The sequence below is a fragment of the Pagrus pagrus genome (assembly GCF_965226575.1).
Source record: "Pagrus pagrus genome assembly, chromosome: 18".
In the NCBI taxonomy this organism is placed as follows: Eukaryota; Metazoa; Chordata; class Actinopteri; order Spariformes; family Sparidae; genus Pagrus; species Pagrus pagrus.
The window spans coordinates 11,385,050-11,406,369 of NC_140202.1; the positions used below are offsets into that span (position 1 = coordinate 11,385,050).

Here is a 21,320-nt window from a genome sequence, read left to right on the forward strand (position 1 = left end):
AATAAATGCCTGTCATTTGCATTGAGTCCAACCAACACACCGCTTTTTAAAGGCCGTCGCAGAAGACGGATGTGGGTCTGCTCTATAATATATTTCTGACATAATCAGAAATGTAACTGCGAATGTTTTCCAAATATTCAAAAATGGATCAAGAGATTTAAGAGTCAAGAAAACATGGAAGACGAGCGAATCATAACCAAATGTTGATTTGTCACATTTCTCAGAGCGCGTTGTAGCTCGCTCTCACTGCTGATTGTTGCTTCAATTATAGTTCAGTCAGTCTGATTGGTGGGAGTGTGTGCGCATATCTGCAAGTCTGAACCAGCCGTGTGTGTGTGTGTGTGTGCGTGTGTGTGTGTAAATCAATGCAGGATGTTGAATATGGATGCCTCCCTCCTCCGCCTCTGTCTGATATGTAGAGGCTGTATCTTACATGTCTGTTAGCGCGGCGGATACAAACATAGTTGAGATACAGCAGAAACACGGAAACACACCTCCTCACTTCACACCACTGTCTGACCCTTCAATCACAGTATCTCTCTCTGTATGAGTGGGTGTGTGCATGTGCTTCTTAAGGTCTTTCCCAGTGGACACCGGAGGCTCCTAGTCCTCGGGGTAATGTGGCAGGGGGTGCGCTGGGGTTCATGGCGTGTGTGTGTGCATGCGTGTGTGTATGGTGAGGCGGTGTGTTAGGAGTGCGGGGGGGTTATGGGCCTCTCTCCTAAAGACACGCAATTAAGCTTAATTTTTAATGAATATTAATGGCATTAGCGTCAGATTTTGTGGAGATGTGCATCTGCCAAGGTGCAGGGGAAAACGGGGGGATGACTAATTCATTTGGTAGTCATGAGGAGAGCGGCTGGAGACAGGGAGGGATGGATGGAGGAGGAGAGAGGGGTGGAGGTAGTCTCAATGAGGAGGATGGAGAGGGTGATGGGGAAGAGGATAGAGTAAAGCAAGAGACTAAAGGTGCAATATGTTAGAATTTTTGCTGAGGATGTAAGATTAATACAACTAAAATTATCAAATTTTATGACAGCTTTGTATTGTGTTGCAGAGCTATCTACTGGAGCTAGCATGCTAACTAGCTAGCCCCAGTGCTTCCCAGTCCAAAGCTCCTGCGCTAGTGGTTTAAACACCAACACCTCCTCCGCTAACTGCACAACTAACTGAGCTACCTAGCTAATGGTAGCTACAGTTTGCAGCAGCTAGCAGTAACTCTAGTGATATACTGCTCCCTGTTTTTTCTTAGATATGAATTTGACAGGTGGCCAACTCTTACATACTGTGCCTTTAATGGGGAGAGGGTACGGACAGAAAGGAAAAAGAGGAGAGAAAAGGAGGTGGTGTGATGCGACAGATGTTGGGCCAAAAATAAAAGCAAATATAATTATGATAACACAAAATAGATGTGAGTAGAAGATGCTGAGAAATGTAGTAAAGCGAGAGCCAACATGTGACGAAAACACCTACATCTGCACACAAAGCCTATAAAAGCAAGATAGCCCTGAGCAAACAATGGCGGTGGAAAAAAGGATTTAAAAGCAAGCATGTTAACATTTTTGAAAAGTGTAGTTTAAAGTAATCCACATCTTTTTCATGCTGTTCTCTACAAAAACGAGATCGAGGCAGACGTCAGCCAAAATCATCTTAACGTAATGGCTGTGAATTTCGCTCTCTCTGCTTTCTGTTGTGTGAGGTGGGGTGGCATCAAATGTGCTTTGCTCGCTGTCATGCCCGTTCCGTTTCTAGTTTTCCGAGGCAATGAGAATCACACCGGCAAAGCAACGTTTCCCCTCGTTGCTCCCTGCTTGAAAAAACAGCGTTAGAAAGTGTGCAGAGCAAACCAGGCAAAAAAGAGCTGGGACAATGTTCTTTAATTAGGTGTGAGCGGGAAAAGAAAGAGAGTGTCAAATTGGTTGTGTGTCACAGTTTGAATCAGTGTTTGAGGCGGCGTTGTGGCCTAGATTTCTCTTAACCTGAAGGGCTAAAACCTGAGCTCTAGGATCTGACCTTTGACCCTTTCCAAGAAATGAAGAAAGTCTGCCATCCCACTGACACAGTACAAAAGATTAAATTACAGGACTACTTTTGAAAGCAGGTACCTGCAAGTCTCACATCCCAAACAATCGCCATGTTTTTCTGCTTTTCCGAACATTTCCCACTTCCCGGCCGACTCCCGCTCCTGAGTGGCTGGGATTAACATGGTGCCGCAATATTGATTTACGTCCGCATAAAGCCTCTCCGGCTCTATATATTACACCACATTCAGCAGTCATCTATTCAATCAAATCTAATATTACACTGCCTCTCCACACAGCTGTCTAATAGCATTTAACTCACAGTTTGATTCCTGCATTCCCTCATGTACTTCAAACGCTTGCCTTCAATATCCTTCATTCGTTTCTACTATGCCAAGATGAAGTCTTTTGAAAAGCACGGAGGATGAATGAGCGTGTCTCTGTGTGTGTGCGCGGATGTGTGTGTGTGTGTGTGTGTGCGCGTGTGTGTGTGTGTGTGTGTGAAGACAGGATTAGCTGTGGCCTAAGGCTTAAGGTATGGAGTGGAGTGTATTTTAGAAGCTTCTAAATTAGCTGGGAAATGGGATTTTGAGACAATGGACTGGAAAAAACTCAAATGAAAGGATGCACTCGCAGCACTCCTTCATTTGCCTCTGATGTTCTCTCGTTCTCGCTTTTTCTAGTCTTTTTTTTTCACTTTTTTCTTCCCCTGTCTTCATCTTCCCTCTCTATCCCTGTGCTTTCGTGGCTCCTCTTTTTCTCCTCCTCTATCTCTTTCTGCATCTCGCCCTCCGTATCTCTCTCCCAGCATCTCTTTCTTTCTGCCCTCCCTCCTCCCAGAGTCTGTTTCCCTCTCTCTCTCACCCTCTCTGTCCATATTACAGTTGACAGTGATGATGTAAGAACGTGAGTGTAAACAGTAGTATGAGGCTAACCTCACTTTGACCCACTTAAAACGGAAATCCCCTGGAGTACACACACACACACACACACACACACACGCACACACGCATGCACGCACTACAGACTCATATGCCTGAGTAAATATTGGACTTGGGTCAGCAGCTTCTCTTCTGTTCTCATTTCACTGTCTGAGCAGCTATCTGTCCATGTGTGCATTTTGGTCTGTGAACTGTGCACGTGTCAGTGTGTCCACTGCTCAGAAAGCTGCCTCTCCTTTATTTACCTGTGGAGGTGTATTTGTGTGTAACGCTGGTTTCTGCTTCAAACGAATCACTTCCGACCGATGTAATAAAAGCCTGACGTTTGGCGTGCATCCAGGCGCCCATTGATAAACACGGGGGCTGTGCACACAAACACAGGGCTTGCCCAGGGCCCTGACGAGGAAACTAGCATGGCTTTGTTTTTAAAATAGCGCCTCCGTTCTTCACTGCACTCCTGTTGTTAAGTGTCTCTCTGCACCCACCCACTTATGGGATGATATGTGATCCAGCGATTGAACCACATCTGGGTGAACAGGGTTTCCCCTCTGGCTTTTAGACGTGGTTAAGGGGATGTCGCTGGTTTTTAGGTTTGAGGCTATGAAAGGAATAAGGAAGCTATTGTGGCGAGATTATGGTTTGAGGTTCCATTTATTTTGTCCATTTTCATGATGATTATTATTTGAATAACCATGAAAAAGTAGTTGAGCTTTATTTATTTATATTCGATGGTATGAATGAGAAAATAAACATAATAATGTGCAATTGAAGATAATATTGATTAACACAGCAATAAATGTGTGACTTCCATTTTATTTTCTTCTTAATAAGAACCTGTGTATGTTTAGTGTAACTTCATTGTGCACTGGTAGAACTTTTATTCCAGGGTTCAAACAGGTACTGGAAATCCTTGAATATTAATTTGGGGTTTTCAAGGTTTGAAAACTGCTTGAAACTGCTTGAAGTTGTAGGCCTAACTGCTTTACTTTCTACACAAGTCTACACAGTAACGCATTTTGCAACATGAAACTTTTTTTGTTTTCCATCAGAATGCTATTACAAAACATCATTTTGCTGACATGCCTTTATTCTCTATCTATTAGCTAAGAAAACTGAAATTGTGGTAATGGTTCATCCTAAGTTCAGGAGAGGGCTCAAGAAGAAGATTTGGAACACATTCAAGGATCTAATACCAGACTAGAGACTAGACTAGAGACTTGGGACTGCAGGACCAGATTTAGGACCACGGCTACAGGGACCCCTGGCTTTACAGTAAATCAGTGGTTGAAGCATGACACTAACAAAGCAAGAGTTATGGATTCATCTTATGTTGAGGGTAGTACTTTCCACCACATGCCTACAAAAATGGAATGATTGGCATTTTAGGAAACATAAAGATATTTAAAATGTTCTATATTTTTAGAATTGGTGCTTCAGTGATTTAATTGGCTAATAATTGAAATGTGGACATGAAGGGAGCACTCTAGGGCATTTAAGGTCATTACATTACCTTTCCTTAATAATGGATGAATGAATACATTAACTTCTTGGCTCTGCGTGAGTGTGTGTGCACTGCTGCTAATGCAGCATGCAAACTGTGTGCATAGAGTAACTTTACAGCTACATATAGAGGGTGCATAAAACCTAATATCAGATTTCATAAAGAATGTAAAAAAAGTACAGAAATGGTATCACTCAGCCCCGGATGCACAAATTACGACCCATTTAATGCTCTAATAATAGATCCATTTCGCATGATACATCTCTTGCTGTGAAGGATAATCTTCGGCTATAAAATTATATCACCCAGCTGACAGGGATATTGCCCACCTACTACAGTATAATCACACAACAGATAAGAAATCAAACTGTGGGGAAAAATGGATTTTGATAGTAAAAACCTGAACATACCCTTTATGTGTCTGTGTGTGTGTGTGTGTGTGTGTGTGTGTGTGTGTGACATAAACGTGTGGCTGCGCGTACGTATGTTGTGTGTGCAAGCACTCGCGTGTGATCTCTCGCCGCGTCTCGCCGATCAGTTATCACTAATCCTTCCACTCAGAGCTCTTTAACAAGTTGCTATTGTGCTGCAGACGCTTAACATGATGGAGGAACGACCTCCGTGGTGAATGAAAGGAAGAGGGAGAGGGAAGGAGGGAGAGATATAGAGGGAGGGAGAGGGAGAGGGCAACACCTCCGACAATGGGGAGAAAATTGGTTTACACTAGATAGGCTTGTGATTACAGAGGGAACGAAAATGACTTAGATTGAACAATAGGACTGAGCGTGCGTACTGGTGTGTATTTGTATGTGTGTGTGTACGTTTCAAGGATTAGTGGGTGGTTAGGCCGGGATTTGGTTGAAATGAATTGGCGGGTACGGTGCGCTGATGGGTGCGCATTTGGATGTTTTTCAGTCTGCATGTACTGTATGAGAGTGTGCGTGTGTGTGTTTGTGTTCCCTGTGCGACGTGGCTCTTTGTGTTGTGACTTGATCTAACTGAGAATCAGAGTGTTTATTGCAGCCCTTTAAACCTGAGACCCTCTCAACAGTCCATCCCATTCCCTTAATCTCCGTCGCACACATTTAGACAATTTTCATCATAACAGAAGAGTGTTGTTGCCTGCGTCGTTACATAACTAGCGTCTAGCAGGAAAAGCAATGATTTTAAAGGAGACCTATTATGCTTTTTCAGTTTATTACTTTGCTTCAGTGTGTTATATAGGTTCTTGCTCATGTAAAGTAAAAAGTCTGCTAAAAGTCTGCGCTAACGAGAGCACCACTCTCCCACCGAAAACACTGCTCCTGAAACGCCTCATCAGTAGTCCCGCCTTTAAATCCGTGACTTTCTGACATCACGCTATGTCACCATGTCATACATTTGCATAATTTATGCCTATATTCACGGTCAAAGTGAAGCTAAATGGAAGCTGAAAACACAACAGAGCCAACCTGAGGCAGCATTAGCGGTGCTGGCTCAGGCGCGTGTGAGCTGACCAATCAGAGCAGACTGGGAATTCAGGTGGTGGGGCCTTAAAGAGACAGGAACTAAAACAGAGTCTCTCAAACAGAGGGGGAATACAGCGCTGCAGCTGTGGACAGTATGAGAAGACAGATTGTTTTTTGAGCATTGAAGTATGTAAACCTATTCTAGCAGTTACCGGAAATAAAGTTATTATGATATGTCTCCTTTAACTCCAAGGATACTGCACTTTTGAATCCATGTCATGACCAATATTTGCAAGAAAAATAATCCAAAAATAAAAAAAATAGATTTTTCTTATGTACATATACATAAACACACATTCTTTTAGCAAGAATGCTTTAAATTTGTACATCAAAGACTTATGGAAAGTATATTCTGGAGGCAGTTAAACCATGAACTTATTATTCATAGACAGAGGACACAGTAATGTCAGTGTTTTGAAATTACCTCGAGCACATTTTACTGCATTAAACCCTGTAATTTCTTTTTTTTTTTTTTTTTGCCCCTAACTGCCAAAACAAATGATTTGCAGCATTAGTGATTTCCTAATTTATATCCTCTTCAGTGCTCTAAATAATAGGCGGCATACCGTAAAATAAATCGTTTGAATTTATCGATCATAGAGCTAAATGGCTCTCTGTGGTACTTTCTAGGAGGCCCAGCAGGAGACCTACGGCACCAGGGGTCCTGCCCCAGGGAACTCTGGGAAGGCCAACAATGAGGATGGCGTCTCCCATGACCGCCCGTCCAGTCTGCCGGTGAGTGACTGACAGCTCTGCACAAAGTATCACTGATCGACACATACAGCATTACACAATAGGGAAAAGGCTCTGCTGTAGCTCACAGTAAAACATTCAGTTGTAAGCACGACCCGCCTCTTCGGCTCTCCCTCATGGGAGACGCTGATTTGACTGCCTATATCAGAGCTTACGTCTGTGTTTTGACTGCCGTCCACGCCGAAGGCAAAAAGGCCACGTGCGTGAACCCGCGGCCTAGGCATCATGCACTCACTCACACGTACGCCCACATGCACAGGAAAGCATATGCACGGACACAGACATTCTCGCTAATGCACGCACACACTCAAACCCACACGCGTTTGGCATTTAGGCGAGCTAAAAAATCGTTAAGCAGGTTGACTGGAGGAGTAATTGAGGAATGCTGAGGCCAGGCTGATCTGTGAGCGGAGAGAGATGTGGGCTGCTCCACTTCTTTTGGCTAAACTAATCGCTTTTTACTCGCTAGATATCATTTCTCCCCTCACAGCTCCTCAGTACTTTCAAGAATAGAATAAATAGGCATTTGCAAATGGTGGCAAATATTGGCACTGCTTGAGGTGTGTGCCGTTTAATTTACCAGATACTTTGGAACAGCCTCGGGAGTGGAGGAATAAACTGCAAGAAAAGCTAAATTAAGTGTATGAACTGAAATTAAGCTATAATATTTTCCATAAACTGGTTCGCTGGTCGTTCCTCTGTCTTTCAACGCACACGGACACTTCCCTCTGCTTTTCTTCTGAGTTTTCTAAGTCTTTCTCTCTCTCATGCACACACACACACACACACACACAGTCACACACTCTGTCTGTGACTTTTTTCTTCCATAACATACTAGTAGTATGTCATCCGCTTTATCTTGGCATTTCTCCCTTTTCTCTGTAATTTTCATTCTCCCACACTCCATACCCCCCTTCTCTTCTCCTGTGTCTTTCCTTCTAAAGTAGCATCATAAAAGCGTTTTTTTTCCCCCCCTCGTGCTATAATTGAGAACTGGCCTTGATGTATCAGTGTGTGAATCCGGAGCTAGAGAGCAAGGCGAGGCGAGGAGCCACTGCAGTCGCGGGGGCCGATCTATTTGAACCACAACCACTATCACCCCGCGTTCCCTCGCCACTTTAATCCTGGCGTTTTACCCCTTGGGTTCTCCGTGTGTTTTCACATCCCATCCAAAGCGCGTGGCTCGCCGAGATCCTAATCGGCGGCAAGTTTTGATGAGAGAGAGACACAGAGAGGGTGCGATGGATAGATAGAAGGGGGAGAGAATGAGAGAGAAATCGCTCGGCGTTCGCCAGGCTCTTCCAGCAAGCTGTCACGGCAGAGATGTAACCGTTTTTTTTTTCCTCCTCTCCCCCTCTCTCTTTCTCACTCTCTCGCCGGCGTTTGATGTCAGATCTAAAGCTGCTGTCATCTTTTTTCCCCCCTTTCTCTCTGTCAGGAGGGAGGGAGCGCGGGTCGGCGAAAGTGTCATGTTGTTGTTTTGGGACGAGTCTGCTGTGCTGTGTGATGTGGCGGGATTTTTGAAGGGAGACCAAAGGGAAAAAGTGCTTTAGTAACTTATAACAAATGCAAGTCACAGTTGCCCCTTGGGTCTGTTAAAATGTAACGTACTGGAGACAGAGCATATCTTGGATTTCTTATCGTTGATCACTTAAATGCTCCAATTAGACAAACACAAAGCGAGTGCTCAGGACTAGCTTGTTCGCACTGACCATCTATCTGCATTTCCATGTCGCTTTGGGACGAATTTTAATGTTCACGCGACACAAAGCATGATGGTCAGAGTGGTTCCCAGTATAATGAATGGATAAATAAGTGGTGTTTTCCTTGTATACGTTTCAGTTTTAGCATCTAATCTGCTAAAAAAAAAAAAAATCTTGCCTTGTAGCTTCTGTAGTCAGGATTTCCTTTAATGTTTACCAGCGACAAACATTTTTAACTGACCTTGCATTCACAAAGTGATTTTCTATATAGGGTTTACTTTAACACTAGTTTTCCTCTCGCAGTATTTTTAGTCTCTTCAGACTTGCTGTGGTCTAGCTGAGCCTGTTCCTCCAGTCCTACACAATAGTCAGGTCAGGAGCCAAAGCAAAGATCATCTATTGAGAAGAGGAACCACTCCATAGTGAAACTTTGTAGCGGAAGGTTGGCAGTTGTGACCATATGTTTTCTAGCCCTTTTATATCAGGAATATTTCCACTGAGATTCAGAATCTCTTTTACAAGGGAGTCCTGGCCAAGACAGAAGAATAAAAAGTTTCACATTAAAGAAACACGGCAACTGACTTGAAACAATCAACAAATTATATCAAGACAGTGAATTCAGTCACAGGGGAGGACATTCATTGCTCAAATAGTCACTTATCAAGTGATGAAGTTTAAAATCACACCTGGATGAGGATAAAAAACTTAAAGATAAGGTATGCAAAAAGTTACATAAATATTCATTCCTGCTTTAAGTTTGTGTGAAATGTAAGAAAATAATTTAAAATGCAGTTTCCATCTCCAACCAAAGGTGGTCATTTTTGACAAAACTTTTTCATCCTAACTGTTCATTTGTCCCATGAGATGAAACAGTTGAGTTTTTAAAATGACCTTAATTTCCCCCTACAGGTGTGGCAATTATGGGTCAAAAAAGGTGACATGTCATGTAGGTTGCTGACAGGGTGTTAGAGTGCAGGGCTGCACGATTGTCACAGGATGACATGCCGACTGCTGCCTTGTTATCTCGTGCTGTGCGGCGGTGACGTTTCTGAAAATAGAGGCAGGAGTGAGAGCTCTGTGTTTACCTCCTCTCTTTAGCGCCCTCAGCCCTCTTTGCATCTTTTGCCTAACGTCACTAAGCAGAGCCAGTTCTTCCAGTGCCACAGTGAGGTGAGGAGGGAGCCAGCGCTTTTTCATACCCAATACCCCCCCCTCACACACACACACACACCTCCTCTCCCCCCCCCAACCCGTTCCAGTCACTACATGTTCCCTGCTCTCCGGCGCTCCCCTGACAGCCTGCCAAGCTGCCGCACAGCCTCCCATCCTCTGGGACATGGAAGAGGATGGCCAGCCATGTGGAAAGACAGAGAGAGAGGGGGAGAGAGAGAGAGAGAGAGAGCTGGGGGTTGGGAGGGTGAGGTGAGGAAGGAAGGAAGGGGAGGAGGGGTGAAGAGCAGGATGAGAAAAAGAATGAGTAAGAGAGAGAGAGAGAGGGCGTGAAGCGGTGAAGTGAAACGTGGTTATCTTTTTGTCACTTGTTCAGGGTGAGGGATGTTGAATTCAGGCTATGGGGTTCCGGCAGAAGCATGTTATTCACACTAGCACACATACACACACACACACACACGCTCTGTCTCACACACACACACACAGACAAAAATATTTTTGTATGTCTTTCAGTGCTCATTTGCCCCTCCTTGACTTATTTTCCATCAGACAAAAAGGAAAATTCAGAAACACTATCTCTCCCTCGCCGTCTCTTCCCTCTCACTCCTGTCCACCTTGCCCTCCTCGCTTTTTCCAATGTTAGGTCATGAATGATTGACAGGACACAGCTGGAGAGGCCTCCTACCCCACCCACCACCACCACCACCACCACCTCCTCTCTCTCCTAGCATACACACAGACCTCAAACGCACGCACGCGCCACACGCTTTGATACGCGTTCTGTCCTCCGCGAGCCTTTTTCACACGCCCGGGTGTGCGTGTGCGCTCGGAACATGTCAGTCAGGCTGCCTATACAGTACGCACACTCTCACTCCGGCTCTCCACACTGCTGTGTTTTATTTTAGAGTCCCCCAGGCAGGCAGACAGGCCAGCAGGCAGCGCAGAGTAATGTCATCCAGCAGGGTTAGACTCAGCCTCCACATTAGTGCACACAAGGGGGGGAGGAGGAAGGGAGAGGAGAGGAGAGAGGGAGTCAAGAAAGCAAAGGCATACGAGGGAGTGATGGGGGAGAGAGGGAAGGAGGAAAAACATGTCTCTTGTATTGCTTTGGACGTATGGGCTTAAAATATACAAAGATGCAAATCAGATTTCAAGAGACCATTCAAATTACGCTGACAAAATGCATTAGCAGTCGCACCGAGTGCATTATCCATGTAGGAACATAATTCCTGCTTATCATATTTTCGTATGTATTTAAGTGCTTGATACTTGGGATGTATTTTTGCATCGAGGAAAGGAGGGAAGGTAGGGGGAGAGAGACTCGGAGACGAGATGTTCTCTGGACCCTGCCGCCTATTCTTAGAAACAGACAGCAGCACTGAAGGCCACAGCAGCTCCCTGCCACTGCTATGAACGCATAGCTGCTCTGAGAATAGGACAGCTAATCTGAAGCCAGCCTCACACTCCGAGGTACAGGGGGAATGTTCACGGTGACGCCAGCCTCAAATATGAGTAAAAGCGATTGATTCCTGTCACTTTACGCGTTGGTAGTCCATAATTTGCTGTATGATTTAAGATTTTTGCACAGTCTTTCACACTCTCCTTCAATGTGCTTCCTCACACACACGTAATTGGTGTTTTCACCTCTGGCCTGTTTCACCGCAGACCCAGATATCATGACACAGCGAGTCAGAGGACCCCGGCTTCATCTAAAATGCAGACGGGCTATTTTTCCGCTTGTATGCCAGCCTGTTTTCGTTTGCTCCTCATGAATCATTTAGCGCGCACACACAGTTTCATGTTCACTCGTAGTTTTTTTTTTTTTTTTCCTTTTTTTTTTGATCCTCAAGAGCCGGGAACACGTGTTTTATTTTGCCGGGGCCCGCACAATTTTGTTCCCCCACGGCTTGAAAACACAGACGCACAGGAAGTGGAATTGATCTGTGGTTGAAATTTCTCAGGGTCGTTCGCACTTAACCTGGAGAATCCACCTGTGATCACATCTGAGAAGGCTTTCCCGTCATTTTACTTCAATTAGGCTGTTTTCTTAGCACTCGTAGCTTGTTTTTAATATTTTATCTGCTTAAATGTCTCTGAAAACCACATAGGAGTTCAGCTTGAATTTTATAAACCACATTAGTGTGCAGCTCTGCAAGTCCAGTTTGAAGCGTTGTCCACTGAAGCAAGCGAGATCCAAGAGTGAACCTTCGTGTTGACTGCTGAAGTGTCCTTTAGCAGGACACTGAATCCCTACCAGCACTCCTCTGGAGCTGACACTGCACTCCTCATCCCCTGTGGAGGAGACACACAGTAAAAGAGAATTTCCCTATGGGGATCAATAAAGTTTTTTTTGCCTGAAGGCTTTTAGTCGTATCTTATGGCAAAAATTTGATGGCTACACACTGTTCTACCTACTGGGAACAGTGCTGGCCAGTGTAGGTTGTTAAAGCGAACTGGTAACACAAGGCTGAGCAGCAGAGAGGGAGGGGAAGGGGGGGGTTAGCTCCTCAGCTGCGGAGGAGGCCATGTTTATACCCAACCACCCCTGACAGGCTTGCTGACTGAAGCCCAGCCCGGTAGAGTGAAGGGTAGATAGTTAAACTGTGTATGTGTGTGTTTGAGCACTACTCTTACACACTTGCCTACCCCTATGCTTACACATGCGTACGCCCCCAGCGTGTGACAGGCTTTATGATTTGAAAGTGAAGGGGGGGAAATGGAGAGGGATGAACTTGGTTAAGAAAACACCAGTCAGGTTCCACTGGCGCCTCTCCACCAGCCTCTCCTACAGAGGAGGAGAGCCAGAGGGGGAGATAAGGGAGGAGGAGGAGGAGGAGGAGGAGGAGGAGAGGGATGGCGAGGACTGACCCTAGAAGGAGAGAAATGTTCCCCCTCAACATCATTTTTTTGCGCATCAGTTCTCTTCCTCTGGATGGTGTCTTTTGTCAAAGCTTAAAAGTAGTTCAAATTCAGGACACACACATGCACATGCACACACACACACACACACGCACGCACACACCACTGATCTGTATTTCTGTGACGAGCAGGATTCTGCATAAGCATCCTGTAAAAAAAAATGGTTGATGTAAATGGAACCGGGATGACTGCGTGTGCGTGGGTAAATGCGTGCATGTGTCGAGATGTGCATCTGTGTGCGTATGCATTATGTGTTATAGTGTGTTTTTTTGGTTTTTAGGGACACAAACACCTTCCTAACTGTCCCCGCCGTTCCACCGCCGGGCAGTCAGCAGCGTGGCAGTGTGTGAAAGCTGCTGCTGCTGTAGCGTGATGTTGGATGTACACAGTAAATGAACGTGACACACTGCGTGTTTTACCAGTTTGGCTTGTCCTTTCGAGGTGTTACATGCGGCGCTGTTCTTAAAATGTGATGGGGATCGTGGCTGGACGTCACCCCGGTTCACTCGGTTTAATTTTAGTATGAAAAAACACTCTTTCGCGTTGATTTCAGAACACCAAATAGATCTCCTCAAGTGCATACTTGATATATAGATTTCATTTTCACCAACCATTAATGCCAGATATGCCCTTCTGGCACTGAGCCTTCTGTTATAAATGGCGATTTCCTGTTACCACATTAATATTTAAATTAACTGTTAAAATGGCTTCAAATGTTATTGAGCCAATCTGAAGTGAAGATTGGAAACATCTATTTTATATTCATTAGTAGTTTAGACATGGGAACGTTCTCTTGTCAAATAATTTTTCAGTGTATGAATCTGGGAGACTTTCTGCTCCTCGGTGGATAATAACGTGGACAAAGTTGAGTGACATTTGCTGCAGCTTTTTCTTTTCACAATCCACCTTTTCTATTGCTCATTTCCCCACTCTGAAGCAGATAAAAACAGAGAGAAAGAAAGAGCTGGCGAGAGAAAACGGAGAAAGAATAAGTAAAAGACGACATCATCTCCCTCCCTTTTTCCTCCTTATCTCCCTCCCACTTTCTTTCCCTTCTTTAGCCTCCGCTCTCTGCCCCCCTTCTCCTTTCACTCCCTCTCTCCCCGGCTTCAGTCATCCACTTCTAACCTTTCTGGGTTTATTTTTATGTCTGGTCCTGGATGCCTGGCCTCCCAGCAGGCTGTCTGGGCAGGGGGAGGGAGGAAGGAAGGAGCCAGTGGAAGGAACGGAGGAAGAAAAGTGAAGGCGTTGAAGGAAGGATGGAGGGAATGTTCTGTCATCACCATGGCTCCCTCTGGCTGCTGGGAGGCTGAAATTACATCTGACTTTGAAGTTAGGGGCAGCAACACTGCCAGTGTTGCTATAGTGACAGGAAGTGTGTGTGCATGTGTGCATGTGTGTGTGTGCGTAAACTCCTTGGGAGGTTTATTATGCATGATCCACACTGTGACTAGTCCTGATGGCATTACAGTGCTGTTATTAATCTACTCTCATAAGATACCTGTGCTTTAAACACATCCACACACAGGAAGACACACATGCACACAGGAACATATCCGTGAATTCATGCTAAGATGCGCTCTCACACGCGCGTGCGCACACTCGCACACACAGCCCATTTCACAGCTGGATTCAAACTTCATGTCGTGCCTTTTAAAGATTAAGATAAAGTTTTTTCCTCTTATTATCTTTGAGAAGGTTTAGTTGGCGGCACACTGCGCTCCCAGGCAAATGCACAAGCAAGTGCGTGCGAAAACACACACACACGCACGCGTGCGCGCCGAGTTGTTCAGATTGCAGATAGCTGTGTTTGGGTTGTTTGAGCTGCTAATATTCCACTGAGTCCTCGAATATTCATGGCTTTTGTTTTATCAAACTCTGAGCGCAAGGAGAGGAGGTTTTTCAGAGACAGATAGATAGATAGATAGATAGATAGATAGATAGATAGATAGATAGATGATAGAGCTAAAAAGACAGAGGGCTGGGGAGAGGTGGAGAGAGGAGACATATATGGAGAGGAAGGATGGTGGGATGGAGAGGGTGAAAATAATGTTCCATTAATGCAGAGCCAGGCTCTTGCTGAGGGCCCAGCGCCAATCTGCATCTCCCTACAGTCAGCCCGCTATACATTTTTCATGAACGCTGAGCGAGAATTAGCGACGGATTGCCGCTGCAAATCGCTTCTCCTTGGTCTGGGGGGGGGGAGAGAGAAAGGAAGAGGCGGAAAGAGAAGGGTGAGAGTAAAGGAAGGAGGGAGGGAACAGTGCAGAGCTGTGGAGGAGAGGTGAAATAGAGGAGAACGGAACAGGGTGATTGAAAGGGATGTGGGAAATTAGGGGGAGAGAAGAAGAGTGTAGTATTTCACAGGTGTGGTGTGCGTGCGCTATGTTAACTCTTATTATGAGCAGCCGATGTATAACCAAGTCCCACTCATTGTCCATGTATATGTAGTGACAGTTCAGTTTTGGCATTATATCAAACGTAGCTTTGTTCTTATTTTACAGTATCTTTTACTGAGTTATGAACTGAATCTAGAGCAATGCTTGAACGTGTAGACTGTCCAAGAGCTGCAGTTAGTTCACAGATGTTCCTAGATACAACAATATACTGAATGTGGGAACATTAATGTCACGATCTGCAAGATTTTATACATTTTTTCTACTTTGTGTTATTTTTTCAGACATGACTCCTTATGACTAGCAAACCTGACCTTTAATCCTCATAAAATTAGGTATTTTTCTTATGTAGTTTGGTGCGGTGTGGCTCCTCTCCTCTGATTTCCTCTCCTTGGCCCCGACACCATATATTTCTGACCTCAATCTTAGCCTGCTCTCTCCACTCCAATATAGCCTACTTCCACCTGTGGCCTCGTGCTGCCATTACTGACCCTCGCTGACCGGCTGGCTGACTCATTGTGTGCTGGTTTACTGCCTGGTTGTTCACCTGCTCTTCATTTCTCTAAAGAATGATTTTGTGCTCTAGGATTGGATTTGTAGGTGTGTGGAGGCACCAAAAAATCTGTCTCCAAGCAGTCGTCTCATAGTGAATGTAGTCGTCTGTTATGTTTAGCAGAATCATTGATATTAAATGCTCCTTAGGTCTTATATTTTTAAATCTGCAATACTGTAAATCATATTTTCAGACACAAAACTATAGTTCTCTCTTGTGTTTTTGAAGTTCAAATTTGGGTGTCCGTGTCCTGCCCAAGTGTCTTTGTGAGTAGTTTCAGTGTTTTTCCTCTCACAGTGGATCTTGGACACGCTGTCACCACTTGGCTGTCCACTGCTACAACATAACTGCTTTATATGGGCTATAGGATGGACCAAGAAATGTGTGTGTGTCTTTGTTGGTGATGAAAAGATGACAGAGAGAAGATGTTTATCTGTGTGTGTGTGTGTGTGTGTGTGTGTGTGTGTGTGTGTGTGTGTGTGTGTGTGTGTGTGTGTGTGTGTTTGTTTGTGTGCGTGCGTGTGCAGGACCTATGATTGCTGCTGTAATCTGCTCTCTCCTGCCAGCCACAGTTATTACAGTTGTCGATATGGTGCTCAGGGCTTTATAGACACAAGCAACAAGACTCAGTCTGGACGCCCGCCAGGGTGTGTGTGTGTGTGTGTGGGTGTGTGTGTCAAAGTGCTTTATAGTTGTTCTGCGCCCTTGTGTGTGCACGTGTGTGCATGATCCTTTGCTCGGTGTGTATGTAATTGAGCTCTCCTCTCATGTAAAGACCGCTTCGACAGTGTGCTAATTACTTATGTTACACAGTGTTTGTCCCGGCACTGTGTGCATGATATGCTCAGTGTTTACTTGATTCCTGCATGCATGAGTACAGTATGTATGTCATGTGTGTGGGCCAGTGTTCACTTGGCCGAGCATAGCGTATTAGAGACCTGGTTGCTTTGCTGGAAGAGGGGAAAAATAGAGATCGGAAGAAAGAAAAAAAACACAGCGTGGGAAGAGAGGGAAAGGCTTCAGTGTCTGGAAGGTGTTGCAGGAGAGTCCAAAAGGAAATAGAAGAAGAAAGGGACAGAATGTGGTAGAAAGAGGGAGGCGGGGAGAAGGGTTTTGGCCGGGGAAGGAAGGAGGCGTTGAGGTGTGGAGGGGTTTTCTCCTCGTGGCATTCAGCCCTGACTGATGCCTGTTGTTCAGCCCTCTTCTCCTGTTTACTGTCCTGCCAGCCTGATTACTATCAGGGCTTGGCAGCGGCTTACAACGGGACTGAAACAATGCTTGTGTAACATTTGCTTTTGTAACACTGTCATACATGCATAAGCACACACACACAAAGACACACACGGCGAGGGTCACTGATGGCCCATTTTCCCAGTCGCGCTGCTCTTTTGGAAGTGTACGACCATCTGTCAGTGTTGGCCAAACGATTAAACAAATCCTCCCTCTCTCTCTCTCTCCCTCTCTCTGCCTCTCTCTCTCTCTCTGTGTGTGAGTGTATACGTGTGTTTGCGGGCCAACAGCAACCTGTGACCTCCAAGGCATGAAAAACCCGTCTTCCGTGGCGTTGTGTGTGTGTCTCTATTCTTTGATGAAATAAAAGTCCCATCTCTAGACGGCTCCACCAGACTAGAAATTAAGAAACAATATCCCGTCTGTTCAGAGCAAACATCTTGTTTTTAATGGATTCTTTATGAGCTCTAATTCTTGGAAATGTTTCTGGGTGTTCTGACAAAGGTTCGGTTGTTATAATTGATTCTTATTAAGTTTTAATTGTTGTTTCTCTATGGACTGAGTACATTTTAATCGTTTTAATTATTTCACGATGTATTAACGTCCCCCGAGTCTGCATCACCCCCTCAAAACCAGGTGGAAATATTTAAAAATATGCAGCAGTCCATCTAAAGTAAACACGTTTTGACCTTTTTAAGGGCACAGAGTCAATTGTGTGGTTTTTTTAAAGGTGTGTTTTTATGTGTGTGTGTGTGTGTGTGTGTGAGTGTGTCTGTACAATTTAACTTTGTGAACAGTACAGTAGCTCATGTATGGATTTCTTTTGCATGGTGGTAATGAGTCATGGGATGACTTCTTTGCCTAAAGATGCTCGACCTGACCACCATACTGAAAATTAAAATATTTTTGCGCTGACACACATCACCCATGTGACCTTGATGTGGCATCTACCTCCTGCCAAGAACATCTAGTCAAGAAGTACATTTGAACTACCTGCACTTCACTTGTGTATTTACATTTAATCTCACTTAAAATTGCATTGACTGTTCTTTGGCAGCATGAACAAGCTGTTAGCACATTAACGTGTTTTGACACATTTTAAGTTGATATCGCAAACTCATTAGCTAACTCTTCCCAACTGTCTGCTACCCATACAGCAGACACAGACATGACATAAGCATTTTTGTGGAGTCGTGTTTCTGTCCGCCTAATAAATCCAGCATTTATTAGTCATCACAGATCAGTCATCGGTATTAGTCATTCATAATTCACTCTCCTATTATCTTTTATTTTGGTGTCTGGCCTCTTTAGCTGGTAAATGCTCAAGCATAGATAAGACGGACCACCTGTAGAGGTGTGAGTTCATCGTTCCAAGCCTGGTAAACTGTTCATATAGTTTATTATTGGGTCCAAGGTTTTGTAAATCTCTTAACCGCGCTGTTGATGATGCATCTGACTTTTTCCAGATTGATGTTCTGAATCACATCTTTGATCCATTGGTTGGGTGATGGAGGGGTTACATGTACATCCTTCCATTTTAACGAGACTGAATGCCTAGCTAAAAGAGAGGACAAGGCAATGACTTTCTGTCTTTCTTGAGAAAAGCTGTCGGCTACAGCGAAAAACAATACAAAGAGCGATGAGAGTGAATATAACAGTACAGCAGGCCAGAAAACCAAAACAATGAGCTCAAAGACACTGTAGAGTTGAGGGGAGGTGCAGAATCAGGTTCTCTGAAGATCATCACTATGCACGACCCCTTTCACGTGCAAGTAGTCTTGTGACCATTCAACATAAAAGTACTTCTGGTTTTGTAATGTACATTTTGCTGCGAATACTTTTGCATTCATCATTTTAGATGCAGATTTGTACTTGCTATGGAGTATCATTTACATATCTTAAATTACATTCCTTTTGTCTAAAGCGATTTGCCTATCCTCCCTCATGAATCAACATCCCTCAGAAAGCATCTGAGTACTTTCGTTTCACCACTGACCAAAAGGCAAATGTCCATTTATGCAGCCAAACACCAAACTCATCAGAAGAATCATAAAAAGATTAGTTCTGTTTAGACGGCGCAGGATTCACACACACAAATCAACTCTCTCACACACACACACTGAGTCGGGGTAATTTCGAAAAAGTCTTGTGGTAGCTTTGCATAGCATTTGGGCTAATGGCGTGCCGTTCGCTTCCTCCCAGGTCGGCGCATCCATTAGCAGCCATATTACTGCCACATAATGGCTTATTGGTTGGTGGGAAAAAATTACCAATGAGCCAGGACGAGAAGAGAGAGACAGAGAGATAAAAAGATGAAGCGAGAGAGGCAGAGAGAGATGAAGAAAGCTGTCTCTAGCAGGGCCTCCGAATTGAGTTACAGCTGTTATGATTTGTCGTCTCTCAAGTCTTTTTCCCTCTCTTCTTTTTCATTTCTTGTTTCCGCCCCCTTCCCTTTCACCCTCAGGGCTCCAGGAGGTTTTTATCTTTCTAATGAGCCGTTGATTCTTTCTTTTTTTTTTTTGTTCTTACCTCATTCGTTCTGGATGGAAGGCAATATTTGTCATACTGTCAAACCAGTGTTTGCATCTGTATGTGTGGACCACGGTGGAGCTAAGTGGTGTAAAGTGTTTATGCGGTGATTTTGGGCGGCGTTGGTGGAAGAAGTGGACACAGGGGTCAGAGTAGTTTGGCACGGTGGCCCAGGTCTCCATGTTGTACTCGCTGTCTTATCAATATGCAGCACGGTGGGCGGTTTGCACTTGACTTGATTGCTTTAATTGGTTGGACACATTTGCAACACACACACAAAATCAGACACACACACACACACACACACACTCAGGGTTAAAGCAGTTTCTGCCGTGCAACGGTTGCTCCAAATGTATTGTTGTTGTGATGTTTTGTCCAGCGAATGTAGGACTCTGCACCGTTCGGTTCAACTTTGCGTGAGTCATCCTGCTCCTACACACTCATATGCATATTCTGTAAACACACGAGCACGCACACACACACACACACAATTGCACATGCACGTACAAACAGACAGTTTGGAGTAGGGAGAAGTTTAAAGGTGATCCTCTGTTATGAGCAAAATTCATAAATATGTATAAGACGCAGATTGTGATGCATGCTCTCACGCACACATGCAAACACATACACACACACACACTCACACACAGCTGAACCGTCTAGTGTGTGTAAGCCACTGGATGTATATATATCAGCGGCTGTTTGGAGTTAACTCAACAAACATGTGCTTACTTGCTGGCTTGGCTTGGGTAGCACGTGTGTTTATATGTGTATGTGTGTGTTGGGTGTGTGTGTGTGCACGCGCGTGTGTGTGTGTGTGCGGGTAAAATGATGTGGAAATCAAATTCACCTTGAAGTGTCCTTCTCTCTCCCCTCGCCACCCCCGTATTTTTGCCTTCGTCTTTGCTTTGAACGCACTGCAGCACTCAGTTCAAAGAGAAACGCCTGCTTGTGCATGTGAGTGTGTGTGCTTGTGTGCGTGTGCTGGTGTGTGTCTGTTCGGAACGACAGCAGGGTTTGAGATGGAAAGCGGGAGAAAGAGAGAAAGACCCGTCGCTGCACTCCTCTAACTCCCCACCACCAACACCATCCTTCCCCCATCAAAGAGCAGCCAGGCTTAGAGGAGCACTCGTCCTTCTCCCATCAGCCCCCCCTCCCCAATTAAAAACAACCTGGGACGGAGGGGAAGGAGCGGGGAGGGAGAGGGTGAGACAAGGTCGACTGAAAGAAGGAGGTGACAGAAGGAGAAGGGATGGAGGGAATCGACTCAGGATGAAGAGACAGATGTATGTGACCTTTGACCTCTCACTTGCTCCGATTCAGGACAGTAGCAGGGCAGACGTTTGCTCTACAGAGGTGGGAACCTTTGAACCTTTGCTCCATCTTCCACAGGGGTTTTTTAATTGAGGGACCCTCATTGCCTCCTATTTTGAGCTAAATTGGAACATTTCTTATTAATTTAGAAGCCTTTGTGTTTTACAGCGTTTTATTATTGTGAAGTGTGTGTGTTTATGTGCACACGTTCCTCTGGATGTGTTGTTTTTATTATTCTGTTACTTTCACAGTATAAAGAGAAAGTGCATGAGTGTGTGCACATGAGTGCATGCATTCTGCAAGTGCATACTGTACATATGGATTTGAGCTTGTGTATGTATATTTGTATATACACACACACATACACATGCACTGGGACTGGGGATTCTATTGGAGCATTTGACCTAAAGGTCGGCCACTGGTAGAAGTTGACAGCTTCAGATTAGCGCTCAATATCTGATATTCACAGTTGACTTTTGCACGGGATAATCAAACATGATTAATGTCTCCAGCCCTTCGTGTCCGTGACTCTCGGTTCCAGACAAGACCTGAGAAAAAGAGGGACAAAGAGGATGAGATGGGGAAAGGAAGGAAAAATAAAATAAGCATGTTTTTTTTCTGGGGGCATCAAAGGAAGGAATCATTAGAGGGAGGAAGCAAGAAAGATATCAAGGAAGGTTGGAAGGATGGAATGAGATTAGGAAGGAAATGATGTAAGAAGCGCTGGGTTTTTAAAGATCTTGGGAAATAAAGAGAGAAAAGCCTGACTAGAGAGACGAGAG

General features: G+C 44.7%; 1 protein-coding gene across 13 annotated transcripts in view; it reads left to right on the forward strand.

Moving 5' to 3' along the window:
* LOC311274230 (AT-rich interactive domain-containing protein 1B-like) overlaps positions 1-21,320 on the forward strand; it is a 216,168-nt gene that overhangs the window by 89,652 nt on the left and 105,196 nt on the right. For 12 of the 13 annotated variants that reach the window (XM_084381733.1, XM_084381731.1, XM_084381739.1 and 9 more), the window contains one exon: positions 6,602-6,706. The exons of the other annotated variant lie outside the window; for it this stretch is intronic. In XM_084381733.1, coding sequence (XP_084237859.1) covers positions 6,602-6,706 — 105 coding nt within the window. The remainder of the gene's footprint in view (positions 1-6,601; positions 6,707-21,320) is intronic. 13 annotated transcript variants of the gene reach the window in all.